This window comes from Leucopleurus acutus, assembly GCF_964270905.1.
Source record: "Leucopleurus acutus genome assembly, chromosome: 5".
Taxonomy (NCBI): Eukaryota; Metazoa; Chordata; class Mammalia; order Artiodactyla; family Delphinidae; genus Leucopleurus; species Leucopleurus acutus.
In genome coordinates this window covers 83,353,915-83,371,661 of record NC_139147.1, presented here as the reverse complement: position 1 = coordinate 83,371,661, position 17,747 = coordinate 83,353,915, and the positions used below count along the sequence as shown (strand labels likewise).

The window sequence follows — 17,747 nt, the reverse complement described above, 5'->3', positions numbered from 1 at the left end:
ATGCTAAGGATATTTGGAAGGCATTGCGAAATGTGGAGAGGTTTCTGAGTTGAAGAGGTGTCTGAAAGAGGTCCTTCATCTTGAAATGCTAATTTGGCAACAGTATACAAAATGGAGTGGGAGAAGCCCATATTTGTTACTGTGGCCTAAAAGGACCTATGTGGTCTGGTCCCAGTCTACCTTTACAGCCTCATCTACCACTATCATTGTAGTCACAATGGCCTTCTTTTTGTTCCTCAAATTTGGCAAGTTTATTCTTGCCTTGGGCCTTTATACTTCGCTGTTCCCTCTGCCTAGAATGCTCTTCCCCCAGACCAGACCTTCTTATAGCTGCTTCCTCATTAGTTCAAGGTCTTAACTCAAATGGAAGAGGCCTTTTCTGACCACCCATATTACTCTTTCCCCTGTTATAGTTCTGGCTTGAGACTTCATGTCCCAGTCTCACACGCATCTTCATTCCTGTACTCATTCTGCATTCAACCCATTTATTAAACCACTGCTTTACACCTAGGTACTGAAGTTATAAGAAGGAATCAATTCGATCTTGTTCTGACCTTAAGGAGTTGTTTGGTAGACTCAGTGATAGCAGCTGTGCTTCTCAACAGACCCTAAAAGGCCATGTCGAGGTCCCTTTTCTCCAGCGATACATGGTCAAAACCGCGCCCCCCGTCCCTTCTCAGAAAGCAAAGCGACTCCTACATTACATCCCTCCCCAGCTGCAGAGAAGCAGCCGATCCCCCTTGGGTCCAGAGCCAGGGCCTTGAAGAGTCCGGGAACGTGGGCTGGAGAGATCTGCCCTTCCATCCTTGGGGGCGTAGGCGACCGCCGCCACGCTCCCCTCTGGGCCTGGGACCAGCGCGCAGGAGCTGAGCACCGCAGGGTGGCTGGGCGGGGTGTCTGCGGGGTACGGCCGAGGGCCAGGCCATCTGCCGCGCGGCCAGCGCGGCTCGGCTGCAGCCGGGGGTGGGCCCGCGCCGGGGCGGAGCCGCGCCTGGGTCGGGGGCGGGGAGTGGACCGGGCTGCAGCCAAGAGCCGGGAGGGCCGCGGCCACCGGAAGAGTCGCCGTCGCCAGCAGAGCCGGGAGAGTGGGGAGCGGAAGCGGCGGCCGCGACGGCGGCAGGCGGCGCTGGGACCCGGGAGCGGCCGGAGAACAAGGGAGCTGGCGCCGCGGCCGGCCGCGGAGCTGGGCTGAGCCGCTGGGCCGCGCCGACCGCCGCCGCCGCCGCCGCCGGAGAGGCCCGGCCCCGCCGCCCGAGCAGGCAGCGCGCGGGCCGCCGGGCCCGAGGCCGGAGCCATGGGCGAGACCAAGATCATCTACCACCTGGACGGGCAGGAGACGCCGTACCTGGTGAAGCTGCCCCTGCCCGCCGAGCGCGTCACCTTGGCGGACTTTAAGGGCGTTCTGCAGCGACCCAGCTATAAGTTCTTCTTCAAGTCTATGGACGACGATTTCGGGTGAGGATGGCCCCGCCTCGCCTCCGGGGGACCCCGGCCCCTCCGGCTTCTAGGGGCCCACTCGGCCAGTTCGGACTCCCCTTGCTACACTGGCTTCTACCCCTACTCTGGATTCTAGGGGCGACTCGGCCATTTGGTCCTCACTGGCTTTTTCAGAGGCTGGAGTTCCAGCGCCTCTAGGGACTCTCCTTTCCCCTCTTGTGGGGGACCTTGGTCCCCTCGTTTAAGGGACGTCCAACTCCCCAAGAGCAGTCAGTTCCAGCGCAGTCAAGCCTCCTCACCTCCTCAGAGACCAGCGGCCCACACAGACACACCTTCCCCCCCTCCACCCGTTCCAGAGCACAGTTCCCAACCCTCCTCCTGCCAACAGAGCCACCTTTCTAGCAGAGACTTCGGGTGTTCGGCACTCGGCCTTCGCCTTCTCCATCTTTTCAGCTCCACAACTCAGAGCCATATTTGGAATATGGAGCATCTAAGGGCTATGCTGTGGGACTTAGCACTGGCTGGGGGGTGCTCAGGCTGTAAGCTAAGGCCTGCAGCTCTGATGTTTACTTAGCTGTCTCCCCTGTCCCTTGTGGGCTGTTGGGGATGTTGTCAGGGAGCAGAGCACCTTACCCCTGAGGAGGATTCCCCACTAGCCCAGGTGCAGAGTCCCTCACCGAACTGGGGCCTCTTAATGGGAGGGCCAGGAAGGGTCTCTTGGTGTTCATCCTCCCCTCCCTGGAGGGGTCTTATCCACCCAGCTGCAGGGCTTTGGACGGGCGGAGTTTTGGAAGCAGTGACTTCCCCTTTAAGAGGGGATGGAATGTTGGAGCCGGAAGGTTCTGTAGCAGCTGGCCTGGGAGGGGGAGCCTGGTGGATCCCCTCACCGCCCCCCCCAACTCCCAGGGGACTGGGGGAGGGGGAGGCCCCCCACACTAGCCTGCCCCTCACTAACTGGGCACTGGGCCTGGAGGCCTGCGGGGAAGGCCTTCCCGGGCCCTCCTGGCCTAAAGGCCGCCTCTCCAGCCTAGCCTGAGGCCTACGCTGCTCTTTAGAGCAGAGGCCCAGAGCTGAGTGAGGGGAGAAATTCTTCTCCCCCGTGTTCATCAGCCTGGCTTCTCTCCAAGGACCCCGGCCCTCCTGGCTCTGGGACGCTAGCACCTTTTCTGTCTTCTGCATGTTTTGCTGTCACATTTCCCCTTGGAACTCAGGGTTTGTTGAGCCCAAGAGCTCATATGTGTGAAAGTGCTTTGTACAGTGGGAAGTGCTATGCAGCTTCTATTCTCGTTTCTGTTGTTGTTCCTGCCTTGGGGTTGGGTACTCCTAGTGTAGTAATGATTGTCTGGCTTCAGTCCAGAGACAGAGACCCCTGATTGGAAGATGCTGAAGAGGGATCCATCTGCAAGGGGTGGGAGTGAGGTGGGCAGATGCCTTGGTCTGATAAAGGAAGAATGGAGTTAGAAGAGACTAAGATACTGCCTCAGCGTATGGGATAGGGGAAAATCAGCTGCATTTCAGTACTCTGGGGCCACCCTGGGGTCAGGTGCCTTGAGGGACTGGGTTAGACCTGTGTCTCCACCGCCCACTCATCCCAGAGTCCACTGGGCCTAGCCCCCACCTCCTAAACCTAGATCTCTGTGGGCTGCCTCCCACTCTCCCCAGGCTGCTGTCAAGCCAGGCCTAACCCCCATTATATCCGCTCACTGTTGACTTAATATTGTTCTTTAAATCCACTGTCAGCCCACTCACGCTTTCTTAGTTTGACCTAGTCAATAATATGAAACCACAGGTCTGACATTCTATTTATATTTCTTTCTAAAATATGTTAAAAATAAATGTTTAACTCTCGAATTAAACATTCATTCAGATACACCTGAAGCCATCTTGCATTCATCAGTGGTACTGGAACTTGAACCATCTTTTGCAAAATATTAGAGTAGGCCATTTTAGCAGGGTTGCGAACTATGGTAAAAATGAAGTGGAGGAGATTGATTTTGTTTTTATTCCTAGAAGGATTAATGATCGGGAGACCTGGTAGGGCTGTCTTGTCACAGAGGACTAACAGCTGAGGAATATATATTTATATATGTATTTCATTTATTTATCAAACTCTTTTTATGGTGCTTACAGTGTGCAGACACTGATCTAAATGACTTTCAAATCTTTAGTCATTCAATTCTCTTTACAGTCCTGTGGAATAGGTAGTAATATCTCCAGTTTATAGATGAGGAAACTAGAGCACAGAAAACTTAAGTAACTTACTTACCCAAGGTCACACAGCTAATAAGTAGCAGAGCTTATTAGGAACCTGGTTCCAAAGTCTAAGGCATTAATCACACAATTGTAGGTATTATCATCATCATTTAACAGGGACATCCTCTCTGAGGGAGATGCTGAGCCTTGGCAAACTGTATAGGTGATAGGGCTGCCCCTTATCCCAGCCCCATGAGAGGGAGGTCTGGCAGGGGCCAGCAACCTCTGCTGACAGATGGGAAAGTGGGTCAGAGGAGGAAGGCTGCCATCTCCTCCAGCTTTCCAGGCTCTCCCTCTGGGGTTCTGGTGTGTAAGACTTGAGGATTCCCAACTCCCATCTGGTCTCCAGAAGTATTTGTCAAGCTCAGGGTAGGTCCAGCCCTCTTAAATTATTTGGGATATAGAAGAAGAATTAAACATTTTCAGCACTGAGGAGATAGTGGATGGAAGAACAAGGTACCACCATTTGAGGGGCCTTGAGCCATGGGAGGAATAACATGGGAAGTCAGGCCACTAACTGTTTTGCTCCCCGCTCCATGTCACACACTAGCCTGTCTCTGGGCCTTCTACCTGGAGTACTTCTTTTCCCTTGTCTTCTCCAGGTCCAAATTCTCCTTTCCTCTGGGTTGCACTTTTAAAGTTATGGCACTTATTCTTATTTATCCTTATAACTACCCAGCTCCTAGCCAGGACCTAACACTAAATAGTACTCAGTAGATGTCTGTCCAGTGAACACATCTGCTGCTCTTACAGCTCTGATCACTTCCCACTTGCAATATACTCATGTGAACTATGCATTGGACAGTAACCTCCAAGGACAAGACAGGCTCCAGGTCTAATGCTTCTTGAGATCCATGCAACGGCAAGCACAAAACTTAAAGCCCACTGGGCTCTTGGCAAAGGCTTTTTAATTAAATGAACAAGGAGTGATAAGCAGATTTATTTGGCCCCTGCCCTTCGAAACTTACACCTAGTTAGAAAGAGAGTATGGATCCCGCAAAACATTGACAAAGTTAGTAACTAGTTTTTAGTGTATGCCTGGACCATGCCAGGCACTTACAAATCTCACTTACAAGGATGAGACAAAGGCTTGGAAAAGTCAAGAAACCTCTCTAAGATAGGAGGGCTAATTAGTAGCAGAATTGGAATTTGAACCCAGATTTGTCCGACTCCACTTGGGGGGTGTGTGTGTATGTGAGTGCATAAATGCTGCAGAACCCTGAGCCATTCAGCTCCACAGCGGGAAGGGGAGGCCTGTCTGAGGTCCCCCAAGGCTCCCGAAGATCAGCTGATCATTGTGAGTCAGCAGAGCCTTGGTGACCTGTCGGTGACCCCCAGAAAGAGAGGAAACATCTGTAGTGCTGAGCTGTGTGGTGGGGCCTCAGCAGCAGTTTCCCACCACAGGGCTGCTGAGACCCTCTCCAAAGCAGATCACAGTCCCTGCCACGTGACCCACATACCTCCTTTTAATTTGAGCCCCAGTTCCCATGGGGGCTGCGAGCTTGGGGTGCCCTGTGGTCAGACTGGCTGGTGGGTCTGAGCTATCTCTGTGCCCTGTTTTCTAGCTTGTTCTGTCTCCAGGCTTTCTGCCATGGTGGGCCTGAGCAGGATGATTTGAGCTGCTTTCCTGGGGTTGCTGTGGGGTTGGAAACAGTGGAGGAGCCAAAGCTGAAGGGGAGGGAGGAGGGCAGGCTCAGCCTTCAAACTTGGCTGTGAGTCCAAGAATGTGAGCATCACAAGAAGCCAAGCACGTCCCGAGCTCTGGGCAGGAGCTGCTTTAAGAAAAAGGGAGGACTGGGCTTCCCAGCCTCCTTCCTTGCTGTCTTCCCTCTCTGCTCATAACTCCAGGCATGTGTCTTCCTCTTGCCCCTGATCACAGCTTTCTAGCTCTGTGCTCCTGGGGTATTTGATCAGTCTGGGGGTGCAGGCCTCAAGCTTTTCTATCTCCTTTCGAAGGCCCCATATTGTAGTTGTGGTCTGACTTCTTGCCCCACTGCATGCCCCAGGCCAAACTACATGCCTGAGACTACATCCTACCCTCCCCCCATCCGCCACCCCATGTCCCACATCACTGTCTCCCACACCGTCACCCTCCACACAGACCCACATCACCTCTCTCACTGTACGGGAAAGAATGTGAAATACCATGGAAAGAATATGGGGTTTGGAGTCAGACGAGCTTGGGGTGGAATTCCAGCTCTGACATCTAGCTCTGTGACCTTGAACAAGTTACTGATTGTTTCTCAGTTTCCTTATTCATAAAATCAGGATCATATGGTCTATACAATGAGGCTGATGTGAAGATTATACATTCTAACTATAGGGAGATAAGATGGTATAATAGGTAAGAATAAAGGCTTTGGAATCAGGCTGACCAGGATTCAAATTCCATCTCTTCACTTATTAATCGTGTGACTGTAGGTAAATTTCTGAACCTAGTGAGCCTTGGTTTCCCCATCTCTATCTATTTTATAACATTACTATGAATGTTAAACGAAGTGATACAAGTAAAGTACTTAGCTTTGTGCTTGGCCTATAATATTGGGTTGGCCAAAAAGTTCCTTGGGGTTTTTCCATAAGATGTTACGGAAAAATCCGAACGCACTTTTTGGCCAACCCAATACATGCTCAATATATGAGAGCAGTTGTTACTAATGTCATAGTGGCAGTAGATGATGTTTGGTAAATGCCTTCTCCCCTTCTCTTTCCTAATTTCCTTAAATTCCTCATCCACATCTCCCAGAAGAATATTAGGATTCCCAAATGAGAAGGGAAGAACAGTGATATGGGTGTGCTTTTTCCTAGTTTAGGGTCAGAGGGAAAGATAAAGTCCAGCCCAGGAGAGCCATTGTTAGGATGGGTACAGCTCTCGAGATTCTAGGGGGCGACTGCACTCACTGGGGACAGTGATTTGTCAGGTGTAATTTGCAATCACCTGATGACCAAGAGGATGCCCCAGGAAAGCAGATGGCCTGGGCATGGCTGGTGTCTTCCTGGTGGTGACAAAGAGCTGTCCCTGGTCAGCCCATCCCTGCTCCCATTTGAACAGGCTTATGCTGGTGGTTTGATTCCCAGTTTAGGGTAGAGGAGCCCCTGAGAGTTGGGGTTGTGAGGATGCCTCCGATTCCACCTCAGAAAGCTCGCTCTGACACCCACCTTTCCCTGCAGAGTGGTGAAGGAGGAGATCTCGGACGACAATGCCAAGCTGCCCTGCTTCAATGGCCGGGTGGTGTCCTGGGTAAGGAGCCCCCCTCAGCCCTCTCCACCTGCATTCCTGCAGTGGGCTGGATGGAGGAAAGGCATTGCTGAGACTGTGGTTTTATGCTTCAGTATCTGAATATTCCTTGAGTTTTCTAACTGAACTGACTCTCACCCCAGATTCTATAGCTTTGGTGAAAAGTGAGGGAGTGGTGAGAAGGGGGAAAAGAGAGACAGAAATACACGTTGGAGACAAAAACGTCTCCTATGTCCTCTGAGGTACTTTGCCTCAGGTTCCCTTCTGTCACTTGCTGACCTCTACCTTGGACCTCTGACTCTTGTTCTCTGCCCCCATCCCACTTCACCAACCCATGCCTCCCAGCCTCCTCATCAACCCAGCAGTGGGTCCATTCCTCATCTCAGCTGACCTAACACAGTCCTGTTTCTTCTCCCTGCATGTCCCTTGCTTCATTCTCCCCAAGTCTCATGCCCTGCCAGAAGCCAGCTATCCCCTTTTCCCTGGGGCCCCTGCGCCCTACTATCCATGCATTTTCTCCCCATCAGCTGGTGTCGGCTGAGGGCTCACACCCAGAGCCAGCTCCCTTCTGTGCTGACAACCCATCGGAACTGCCACCGCCCATGGAGCGCACAGGAGGCATTGGGGACTCCCGGCCCCCATCCTTCCAGTGAGTGTGACCTGAGGGTGGGGAGGGCCCATGGGGGAGGTCTGCGTCAGCTCAGCTCAGGGCTGGGGGAGGGAGCCCCCAGCCTGCCCCCTCCCCCACCAAGTCCTCTCTTCCCTGCAGCCCTCATGCTGGTGGGGGCAGCCAGGAGAACCTGGACAATGACACAGAGACTGACTCCTTGGTGTCTGCCCAGCGAGAGCGGCCACGACGGAGGGATGGCCCAGAGCACAGTGCGTCTTCCCTGAACAGACACCTTCCCCACCCCCACCCCACCCACCCCCCGCAGCTTCCACTCAGCTACCCACCTCTCTGCCCTACTTCCTGAGTTCTGGGTATGCCTGGCCCCAGTGCAGCCCCTGCTCCTTCCTCGCTCCTCCTTCTCTCCTGCATCTGTGAACCCAGCTGCCTCCATCTCCTGCAGCAACCCGGCTAAATGGAACTGCAAAGGGGGAGCGGCGGCGAGAGCCAGGGGGGTATGATAGCTCATCCACCCTTATGAGCAGCGAGTTGGAAACCACCAGCTTCTTTGATTCAGATGAGGATGACTCCACCAGCAGGTGGGGCTTTGGTTTCATGGGTACTGTGGGACAGGTGACCCCGGAGGAGCCCTGAACCCTGAGGATGCTGGGCCCCTGGGCGGGACCTGGGCTTGGTGGGGGGGACCTGGGCCCTGCGGTGCCTCTTATGGGGCAGGGCTGGGCCAGCTCGGTGGGGAATGACTGTGGGCCCCACAGGTTCAGCAGCTCCACAGAGCAGAGCAGCGCCTCACGCCTGATGAGAAGACACAAGCGGCGGCGGCGGAAGCAGAAGGTTTCGCGGATTGAGAGGGTATGGAGCTGAGATGTTAGGGTGGGTGGGAGCAGACCGAGCCCTCCTGCCCAGGCAGGGCCAGAGTCTATGCTTCCTTAGACCCCTCCCCTTGGGTCAGGGTCTAGAACCTGAGAGGGGTGGTGGTGCTGAGGGCTCACCTTGAGGCGGAGCCAGGTGGGAGCAGTGAGTTCCTGCCAGCACTGCCTGCTACTCAGGGCTTCTGTCTGTTCCAGTCCTCGTCCTTCAGCAGCATCACGGACTCCACCATGTCACTCAACATCATCACGGTCACTCTCAACATGGGTGAGTCTGGTGAAACAACTCTCGTGAGCACCTGCTACGTGCCAGACGCTGGGCAGACTCAAGGAGTTCAGAGAGGCACAGGCTACGTTCCCTGCCCTCAAGAAGTTCTCTTTCATAAGCATAAATTGGTACATACACTGATCACTTCAGTATCTCATGGTCAGGGCTATGACAGAGATAAGCACAGAGAACTGTGGACGCAGAGAATGGCATCCGGGAAGACTTCCTAGAGGAAGTGATTTCTGATTCCTCCCAGCTTTCCATTTTTCAGGCACTGCATTCTTGCTCTCTGATTTCTACCCTAGGTGCTCTTCTTTAGGAGATAGCTGGATGTAGGGAAAAGAGCCCCAACTTTGGAATTTAAATCTGAGTTTGAATCCTGACTCTGCCACTTCATGGCTTAGAAAAGTCACTTAAATTCTCTGAACCTCAGTTGTCTGCTCTGTAAAACAGGACTGAGTCCCTACCTCATAGCCAACGAGGATCAAGTGAAAGCATGTTTGAGCATGTGGAATACAGTGCCTGACTCAGGTCCAATAAGTGTTAGTTCTTGTCCCTTTCTACCCTTTTCTAATATGGGGCTTGGAATTTGGGTAGGAACTTGGTTCCTCTCTCAAGGTCTTGTTACTCCCTGTAGAAAAGTATAACTTCTTGGGTATCTCCATTGTGGGCCAAAGCAACGAGCGTGGTGACGGAGGCATCTACATTGGCTCTATCATGAAGGGGGGGGCCGTGGCTGCTGATGGACGCATCGAGCCAGGAGATATGCTGTTACAGGTACCATTGCCCACCGTGGGTGGTGGTATGGATAGGGATGGGGAGATGTCCATGCCGTCTGTACCCTGCTTCTTGGTAAGGGGAAGACCCCCTGGCCCACCAAACTCAGCTTCCCTACCCACCTCCCCAGCACAGCTGCTTATCCCACTCCTGGTCCTCTTTCCCAGGTAAACGAGATCAACTTTGAGAACATGAGTAATGACGACGCGGTCCGGGTACTGCGGGAGATCGTGCACAAACCAGGGTATGGATGGCATTGGGGAGGAGGGGGCAGGTATTTCTGGCTATCAGGCAAGGGGCTTGGTTTGGCCTCCGCACATCCTGCCCTTACTAGGGACACCCTTGCTTTCAGGCCCATCACCTTGACTGTAGCCAAGTGCTGGGACCCAAGTCCACGTGGGTGCTTCACACTGCCCAGGAGTAAGTGGATGGGGCAGTTGGCCCTAAAGCTGGTGCTTGACCTATGTGAGCCCTATCTCTCCTTCCTTCCGTGTTACCCTGAACCCTCATACCTACCCTGTTGGGCCAAGCAGTAGGCAGGGCAGGCAGCCCCTGACTCCTCATCCTCCCCGCAGGCGAGCCCATCCGGCCCATTGACCCCGCGGCCTGGGTCTCCCACACTGCAGCCATGACCGGCACCTTCCCTGCCTACGGCATGAGCCCCTCCCTGAGCACCATCACCTCCACCAGCTCCTCCATCACCAGCTCCATCCCTGACACAGAGCGTGAGTGTCCAACCCTAACCCCTGGGCCCAGCAGACGGGGCCAGCTGGGAGGGACTGTTGAAGGCCCACCTGGAGCCTCTTGCTTGAGCATCAGAGGGGGCTGGAGAGGAGGAGACTCGGTTCATTCCAGCTACCTTACTCTGCAGTTTTCCTCAGTGGATGCTGACCCTCACCAAACAGAGTTTGCTTCTGAACCTGTACTGAGCACTCAGTAAGCCTCAGTTTCCTCTCGTGAAATGGGACTAATGATATGCACTTTACCAGGTTCCTGGGGGTTTAATGAGAGGATACAAGTAAAGCATCAGTCACAGTGTGGCATAAAGTAAGCACTCAGTAAATGACTGCCTTTTTATTATCATAGCACGCATTATACACTGGGCTAAGCCCCTTCATTTACACTATTTAATTCTCTCTTTAAATATCCTGTGAAATAGATACTAAAGTCCCTATTTTTATGGAAGAGGAAACTGAGTGTCCAACAAATCGGTGATTTGCTCGACATTGGTCCATGCTATTAGGTGGTAGAGCTGGAATGCAAACTTCTGTGTACCTAGCTCCATAGCCCCTTTCTGCCTCACCATTCTGCCTCCTACCCCCAGGCCTAGACGACTTCCACCTGTCCATCCACAGTGACATGGCCGCCATCGTAAAAGCCATGGCCTCCCCTGAATCTGGGCTGGAGGTCCGTGACAGGATGTGGCTCAAGATTACCATCCCCAATGCTTTCATCGGTGAGAGGGCCCCATGGTGGGATGAAGGACAGGGTGGAGAGCAGTGGGGCAGGGCAGGCCGTGGGGTGGGGGGGTGCCAAGGACTCCCTTGGGCCACTCCTTTGAGCTGGAATCAGCACTAGCCTCATGGCTTCTGTGAGGCCAGAAGAGCCCAGGTCAGGTGGGCCTCCCAGTCAAGTGGCAGCCTTGCCCTCAGGCTCGGATGTGGTGGACTGGCTGTACCACAACGTGGAAGGCTTCACTGACCGGCGAGAGGCCCGCAAATACGCCAGCAACCTGCTGAAGGCCGGCTTCATCCGCCACACTGTCAACAAGATCACCTTCTCTGAGCAGTGCTATTACATCTTCGGCGACCTCTGTGGCAGTACGTTCCTCCCCCACCTCCTTGCCCTGTCTCCTGCTTGGAAGTGGAGAGTTGCCCGGGGATGTGGCAGCAGACTCTAGGGAACCCAGATGAGGGGGTAGCAGAGCTGGGGGAATCTCGAGACCGGACAGTTCTGTGGTAGAGGCAGAGCCCAGTCCAGCCTCTTTACCTGCCCTACATCCCCCTCTGGGGGCTGGCATTTTCTAAGTGCCTGCTCTGTGCCCGGCACCATGCTGATTGTTTCTAAAGCATCATCTCACTCTCATTCAAGCCTCACAACCTCCCCACAGCCCTTGGGGAGACGGATTACTATCCCTGTTTTCAGATGAGGAAACTGAGACTTACAGAAGTTAAGCAGTCCATCCCACGTTTCACAGCTAGAAGCAGAGGAGCTAGGCCTTGGATCTAGGTCTTTCTGGCTCCAGATCCTTTGTTCTTCCCACCATCAGGGTTGTCCTAGGTGTGTGGTGCTGCAGAAACATTGTCCCAGCAAGGCCAAACAGAGTTCCTCGCCTTGGCCCCTGCTCACCCTCACAGCACCAAGCAGCTTCCACTAAGGCAGGACGTCCTGGAGCTGGCCTGAGGCCTCAAGTCCACAGCCTCCTCAGACCTCTCAGGGTGGGGCTGTGCCTCTCAGTGAAGCTGGAAAAGCTGTCAGGGCCAGGCTGTAGAGGACTCTGTAAGCTGTACCAAGGAATTTGGACTTGATCCTGACAGAGTACAAAGCCAATGAGGGTTATTAAGCAGGAGAAGTATGTAGGGAACCCCCATTCTCCGGAGCCTGTGGACAGCTCTCGGGAAGAGGAGTCCTCAAAACAGGGCAGCAGTGCTCAGGATTGGGAGCTGAAGCACAGCCCCAGCAGCTACCCCTGTCTGAGGGAGGCTTCTCTCAGCCCAGTGGTGCTGGCTGGAGTCCAAAAGCTAGCCCTTAAAATGCTTCAGATTAGGTTCTAGGGGCTAGAAAGGTGGTTCTTGTGGAGCATAAGTCCCTGGTGGAGGCTGGGTGGGGTCCCTGTCCCTTAGCAGCTCTGGCATGGCCCCATGGAGTAGTAATAGATGCATAAGGTTTTGGAGTTAGTTTTTGTTTTTGTTTTTGTTTTTTTTTACGGTACATCGGCCTCTCACTGTTGTGGCCTCTCCCGTTGCGGAGCACAGCCTCCGGACGCGCAGGCTCAGCGGCCATGGCTCGCGGGCCCAGCTGCTCCGCAGCCTGTGGGATCTTCCCGGACCGGGGCACGAACCCGTGTCCCCTGCGTCGGCAAGCGGACTCTCAACCACTGCACCACCAGGGAAGCCCTGGAGTTAGTTTTGAGTTCAGATTTTAGCTCCACCCTTACTGTGTGAACATGAGTACGTGACACAGCCTCTCACAGTGCCTTGATTTCTTGATCTGTAAGATGGAGATAACAGTAAAACTTATAGATCTGTTTTGAGAATTATATAAGATAATGTATGTAATGCTTTTAGCACCATGTTTGGCCCACAGTAATTGCTCTAAAAAAGTTGTCCATTTATCATATATTTAATTCTAAGATGAACATTTTTTTCACATTTCAGTATCTCTGAAATTGGGGTGCATCTTATAATCAATGGCTTCTTAGACTCAGTCAGATACGGCTATTATTATCATCATTAGTAGAAGTGAGCCCTGGCCCCAAACCTTCATGGGGACATAAAGCTTCTCAGGATAGCTGTGGCTGTTGCTCAGAGAGACATTGTTCCATCCCAGGGGCATTCTGGGTCTCCTACCCATGGACCAAGTCCAGCAGAAGCCGAGCTCAGGGAGATGCTGACAGGACAGGTCTTTTCCTTCTCACTGGTGAGGTCTCCTCAGTTGGGAGTACAGCAGGCTCAAAGGGAATAGCTGGGGACCTGGGTAGCCCCCAGAGCACACAGTCACTCCCCATGGGATGACAGCCTGGCAGCTGAAGTGGTCACCGAGGCACGCCCCTGCTTCCCACCGCCACCACCTCTCATGCTAGCTGCCGGCCTTGACTGATTGTTTGGCTGGTAGATTCCGTAGGCTGCCTCAGCCCCCTCTCCTGACCTCTTCTCCCCTGTAAGGTTGGCTCAGCTCCCTTAAGGGCTTGCAACAAAGGGCTCAGTCTGTATCCAGCAGCTGGCTCCTGGGCAATTGCAGCTCTCTCAGAGCTCTGGGACCTGGTATGGGTGGTCCCAGAGAACCAGGGACCTGTTCACCCCAGGGACCTGTGAACAAGGAGTGTCCCAGGCAGGCAGATCTAGTGGCCCCTTATACTCCCTTCCAGATAGTTCCAACATTGGTGGGAGCAGCCTTGCCTGTGCACAGTTTACTGGGGAGTCAGAGTCATGAAAGAAGTAATGTTAGTGCAGTGACTCAAGTGCTGTGAAGAACTAGGCCTGGCTGGGAATGGGGTGGAGAGCACAGAGGAGGCATCTAAGTTGTTCTGTTTCTGGACCCTTCCACCCCACTCCCACCCTCCCCAGAAGCACCAGAAAATTGATCTGGGCCAAGGGCCTTCTGTGTGGGGAGGCTCTGAAAGGCCCTGTGTTCATTCTGGCTTTCAATGGGTGTTTTTTTAGTCCTAAGTGAGTGAGGAGGGCAAAATTTCACCTAAATTTCCCCAAACTGCCCCCTCCTCCTTACTAATGCCCTCATCTGGAAAGGTAAAGAGAAAGTAAGCAACTCTTAGCTTCTGCTCTGGCTGCAGTTTGGGTTGACCTCAGGCTGGTCATTTAACCTCTCTGGACTTCACTTTCCTCATCTGGAAAAAGTGTGACTAATAACCTTCCTCATGGGGTGGTAACGTTTGCGTGAGATGAAGTGCTTGCACTGTACCTGAGGAAGTGCAGGTATGCAGTAGCTGGTGGCTGTCTGGTATTTCGGCCTCCCATATTCCCCACCCTACCCTTCCCATAAGAGAACAGAGTCGGGGGTGGGCGGCAATTGCCAAGCAAGAGTTTTGCCCCTTCCTCCAGCCCACGGAGGAAGGAGGAGAAACTGGGATTTGGCACTGAGCATCTGAAGTGGTGACTCAGGGCCTTCCTGGGGACGGTTTTCTCGGGGGCTGGCTCTGCAGGATCTCCCTCCCCACCACCTCTGGAGGGTGACAGAGGGGGTCTGAAGGAGTGAGAGATCTCTGGCCTGTCCCTCCTCCCGTTCTGGTGGGACACTGCCACTGCTGTCACTATCTTCCCAAACGCACCCACCGGGCCGAGGCTGGGCATCTCTCTGCTGACTGCGGGTGCGAAGGCATGGGATAGACCCAGCTCAGATGCCCTCCCCTCCCCTCCACAGACATGGCCAACCTCTCCCTCCACGATCATGATGGCTCCAGCGGCGCCTCCGACCAGGACACGCTGGCCCCTCTGCCGCACCCAGGGGCTGCCCCTTGGCCCATGGCTTTCCCTTACCAGTACCCGCCGCCCCCGCACCCCTACAACCCGCACCCAGGCTTCCCCGAGCTGGGGTACAGCTATGGCGGGGGCAGTGCCAGCAGTCAGCACAGTGAAGGTAAGGCGGCGGGGGTCGTGGAGGGAGCCCCAGGCGAGCCCCAGGCTTCCTCTGCAAGCTCTGAGTGTCCCCCACCCCGTCCCTGCCTGTCCCCTGCAGGCAGCCGGAGCAGTGGCTCCAACCGTAGCGGCAGCGACCGGCGGAAGGAGAAGGACCCGAAGACCGGGGACTCGAAGTCGGGCGGCAGCGGCAGCGAGTCGGACCACACGACCCGCAGCAGCCTGCGGGGGGCGCGGGAGCGGGCGCCCAGCGAGCGCTCGGGTCCTGCCGCCAGCGAGCACAGCCACCGCAGCCACCACTCGCTGGCCAGCAGCCTGCGCAGCCATCACACGCACCCGAGCTACGGCCCCCCCGGGGTGCCCCCTCTCTACGGCCCCCCCATGCTGATGATGCCCCCACCGCCTGCGGCCATGGGGCCCCCGGGAGCCCCTCCGGGCCGCGACCTGGCCTCCGTGCCCCCTGAACTGACCGCCAGCAGACAGTCCTTCCGCATGGCCATGGGAAACCCCAGTGAGTTCTTTGTGGATGTGATGTGAGCAGGGCCCCTTCCCCACTTCCATCCCACCCCGCCCCGGGCAAGCCGCGTCCCTTTCTCCGTCCGTCCGTCATTTTTACTTTGGTACCTGAAAGGGAAATAAATGGAACTAAATCCAGGCCCGCTAACCGCTCGCTGGGTGCAGCGAGGGCAGGGTGCACCTGATCGCCACTGCAGCCCCTAACCTGCCACCAGCCCCGGCTTGTTCCTCTGCCCACTAACCGCTGCACAGGACTTCCCGGGATCCTTCGTGTTCCTGGGACCCGAACTGCTGGTGCTGCTCCTTACCACCCGCCGTCACCACCACACAGACTTCAGGAGCTGACCCAGCGGTGCCCTTGAGGGCCTGCATACCCCTCATCCCCACTTTCCCTCCCTCAGTTCTTTTTCACCATTCATTCAGCTGCATCATCCCTCTATTAACCCATCCCCTCAAGCATGCGTGCCGATTTCTTGGTTTTTCCCCTTAATACTGATACAAAAAAAAAAAAAAAAGACTTGCTTCCTCTGCCCCTCCTCCTAACTGCCCTTGCTACTGCCTCAGCCCCGCACCCTAGAGCTGTAGTCACCTCCAGTAACCATCCACACTAACTCCACCTGCGCTCAACCTTAGCAGAAGCCCAGCGGGCCCCCCTCAGTTGCCTGAGCTGCTAGTGGATTCCAGGGAGCATCTGTGCTCTATACCCAGCCCCACCGCTGCCCCATGCCTGCCCGGTGTGCTGGTTCCTTCAGACCCTAACCCTACTAACCAGCAGGCTCATCTCACCTCGGGGCCTGAAACATTTCTTTTCTTTCTTTTTTCCTCCCCCAATTTTTCCTGGGCCTGGAGCAGCCAAGAATTTCGGGCTGTTTGACTTTCTGTGAGCCCCCAGCGAGGGGAGGCCCAGCCTCCGAGGAGACCAGGAGCCCTGCTTCAGCAGCCCCTCAGGGCTTCCCAAGGATATTTCAGCCCCCATACCCACACTTTAACCCGTTGAGTCACTAGGCTTCTGAGGAGCACCCAACCTCTCGCCCATGTGTGAGAGACTCTCTCTCTTTCCCTCTCTCCCTCTTTCTCACACACACCTCCCCCACCCCCTGCCCCAACACACACGTGCCTATGCAAGTTCACTTAAGCCTCAGGGCTGGTCCCTGACCAGAGGGCTGGACCCTCTCTCCCAGTCCGCTCCTAGGTTATGGGGCTGGTCCCCTGATTTCTCTCTCCCTTTCTTCATAGCCCTCAAACCTCCCACACATGTCCCCATAATATTTCTATCTGGTTAAAGCCCATAATCTGGGTCTCAGGTTGGGCTCAGCGCAGGACCCCCCAGGCAACTGACAGGCTGTTCTCACCTTGCCCCGCGCCCCACACACCCTCCTGTGTTTTCACCATCACCATGATAACCCAGAGCAAAGTTAGGCAGGGGGACTTCTGGGACTTCCAGACAGAGTGCCAAGTTTTAGTTTTTACCTTATTCTCCCATTTAAGCGAATCACAACTCTCTCTGTGAGCCTCTTCTATAAATTCTGGCTCACCTAGGCTTCCATATTTTTAGGTCTGGGATGTCAAGCGTAAGATGAAGTCCTAAGCTCCAGGTCTTGGAGCAATCCAGGGTAGGGGTATTTTGGCATTCATTCATTTAACAAATATTCCCTGGGATTTGGGGTGCATAAGGGCTGTGTTAGAAGTGTGACTCAGTCTTGCCTTTCTTCTGGGAGCTCTAGGTTTGCTCCCAACCCAGAACATGGTTTCCTCTAGCCACCGCTATAGGGCTGCCTCCTGTACTTCTCTTCCTCCTCTGATTCTTCTGTCTCTGACTCTTGAGGATTCCTCCACTATTGCTCATGCCTTCAGGGTCCCTGTATTTTATCTCTGTTCCACTTCTCTTTCCTCTGTATTTACTCCCGAAACGGTATCATCCATCCTGACATCCTCAACTGCCATTAATATGCTGGTGATTCCCAAATATGTATCTCCAGCCCTAACTTCCCTTTATCTTTAGATCTGTATTTTTACCACCCGCTGGACCTCTCCATGGACGTGTCCACGTGGACTCAACTCATTTCCTTCCCCCCCCCCGCCCCGAAGTGTGTTCCTTCTGAATTCCAATCCTGGTTACCTTCATCACACTCTTCATAGGCTCACCAGCTAGAAACATTTATGGGCTTAAATTCCTTCCCATATTTTACTAGTCAGTATAACATATCCATTCCACTCCAACAATCTTTCTTGAATTTGGCCCTTCCTCTCCCCTCTGCCTCTACTCTAGTTCACAGGAGCATGGGATTTGGAGTCAGGTTATTCTGGGTTTGAATCCCAGCTCTACTACTTTTTGGTTGCGTGATAAGAGAGTTATTCAGTCTCTCTGAGCCTCAGTTTCCTCATATGTAAAATGATGATAATAATACCTACCTCACAGGGTTGTTGTGAGGATTTAAGTTAGATATTGTACGAA

The 17,747-nt window shown here is 54.2% G+C and overlaps 1 protein-coding gene across 1 annotated transcript; it reads left to right on the top strand.

Annotated features, from left to right (window-relative positions):
• The first annotated feature begins 1,093 nt into the window (after positions 1-1,093).
• DVL3 (dishevelled segment polarity protein 3) lies at positions 1,094-16,274 on the top strand. The gene is made up of 15 exons (XM_082840296.1): positions 1,094-1,455; positions 6,859-6,928; positions 7,453-7,574; positions 7,695-7,804; positions 7,996-8,131; positions 8,309-8,402; positions 8,618-8,687; positions 9,325-9,464; positions 9,632-9,708; positions 9,817-9,884; positions 10,040-10,189; positions 10,789-10,920; positions 11,117-11,284; positions 14,562-14,777; positions 14,877-16,274. The coding sequence occupies exons 1-15, from the start codon at positions 1,295-1,297 to the stop codon at positions 15,311-15,313; spliced, it is 2,151 nt and encodes a 716-aa protein (XP_082696422.1). The 5' UTR covers positions 1,094-1,294; the 3' UTR covers positions 15,314-16,274.
• The last annotated feature ends 1,473 nt before the right edge of the window (positions 16,275-17,747 follow it).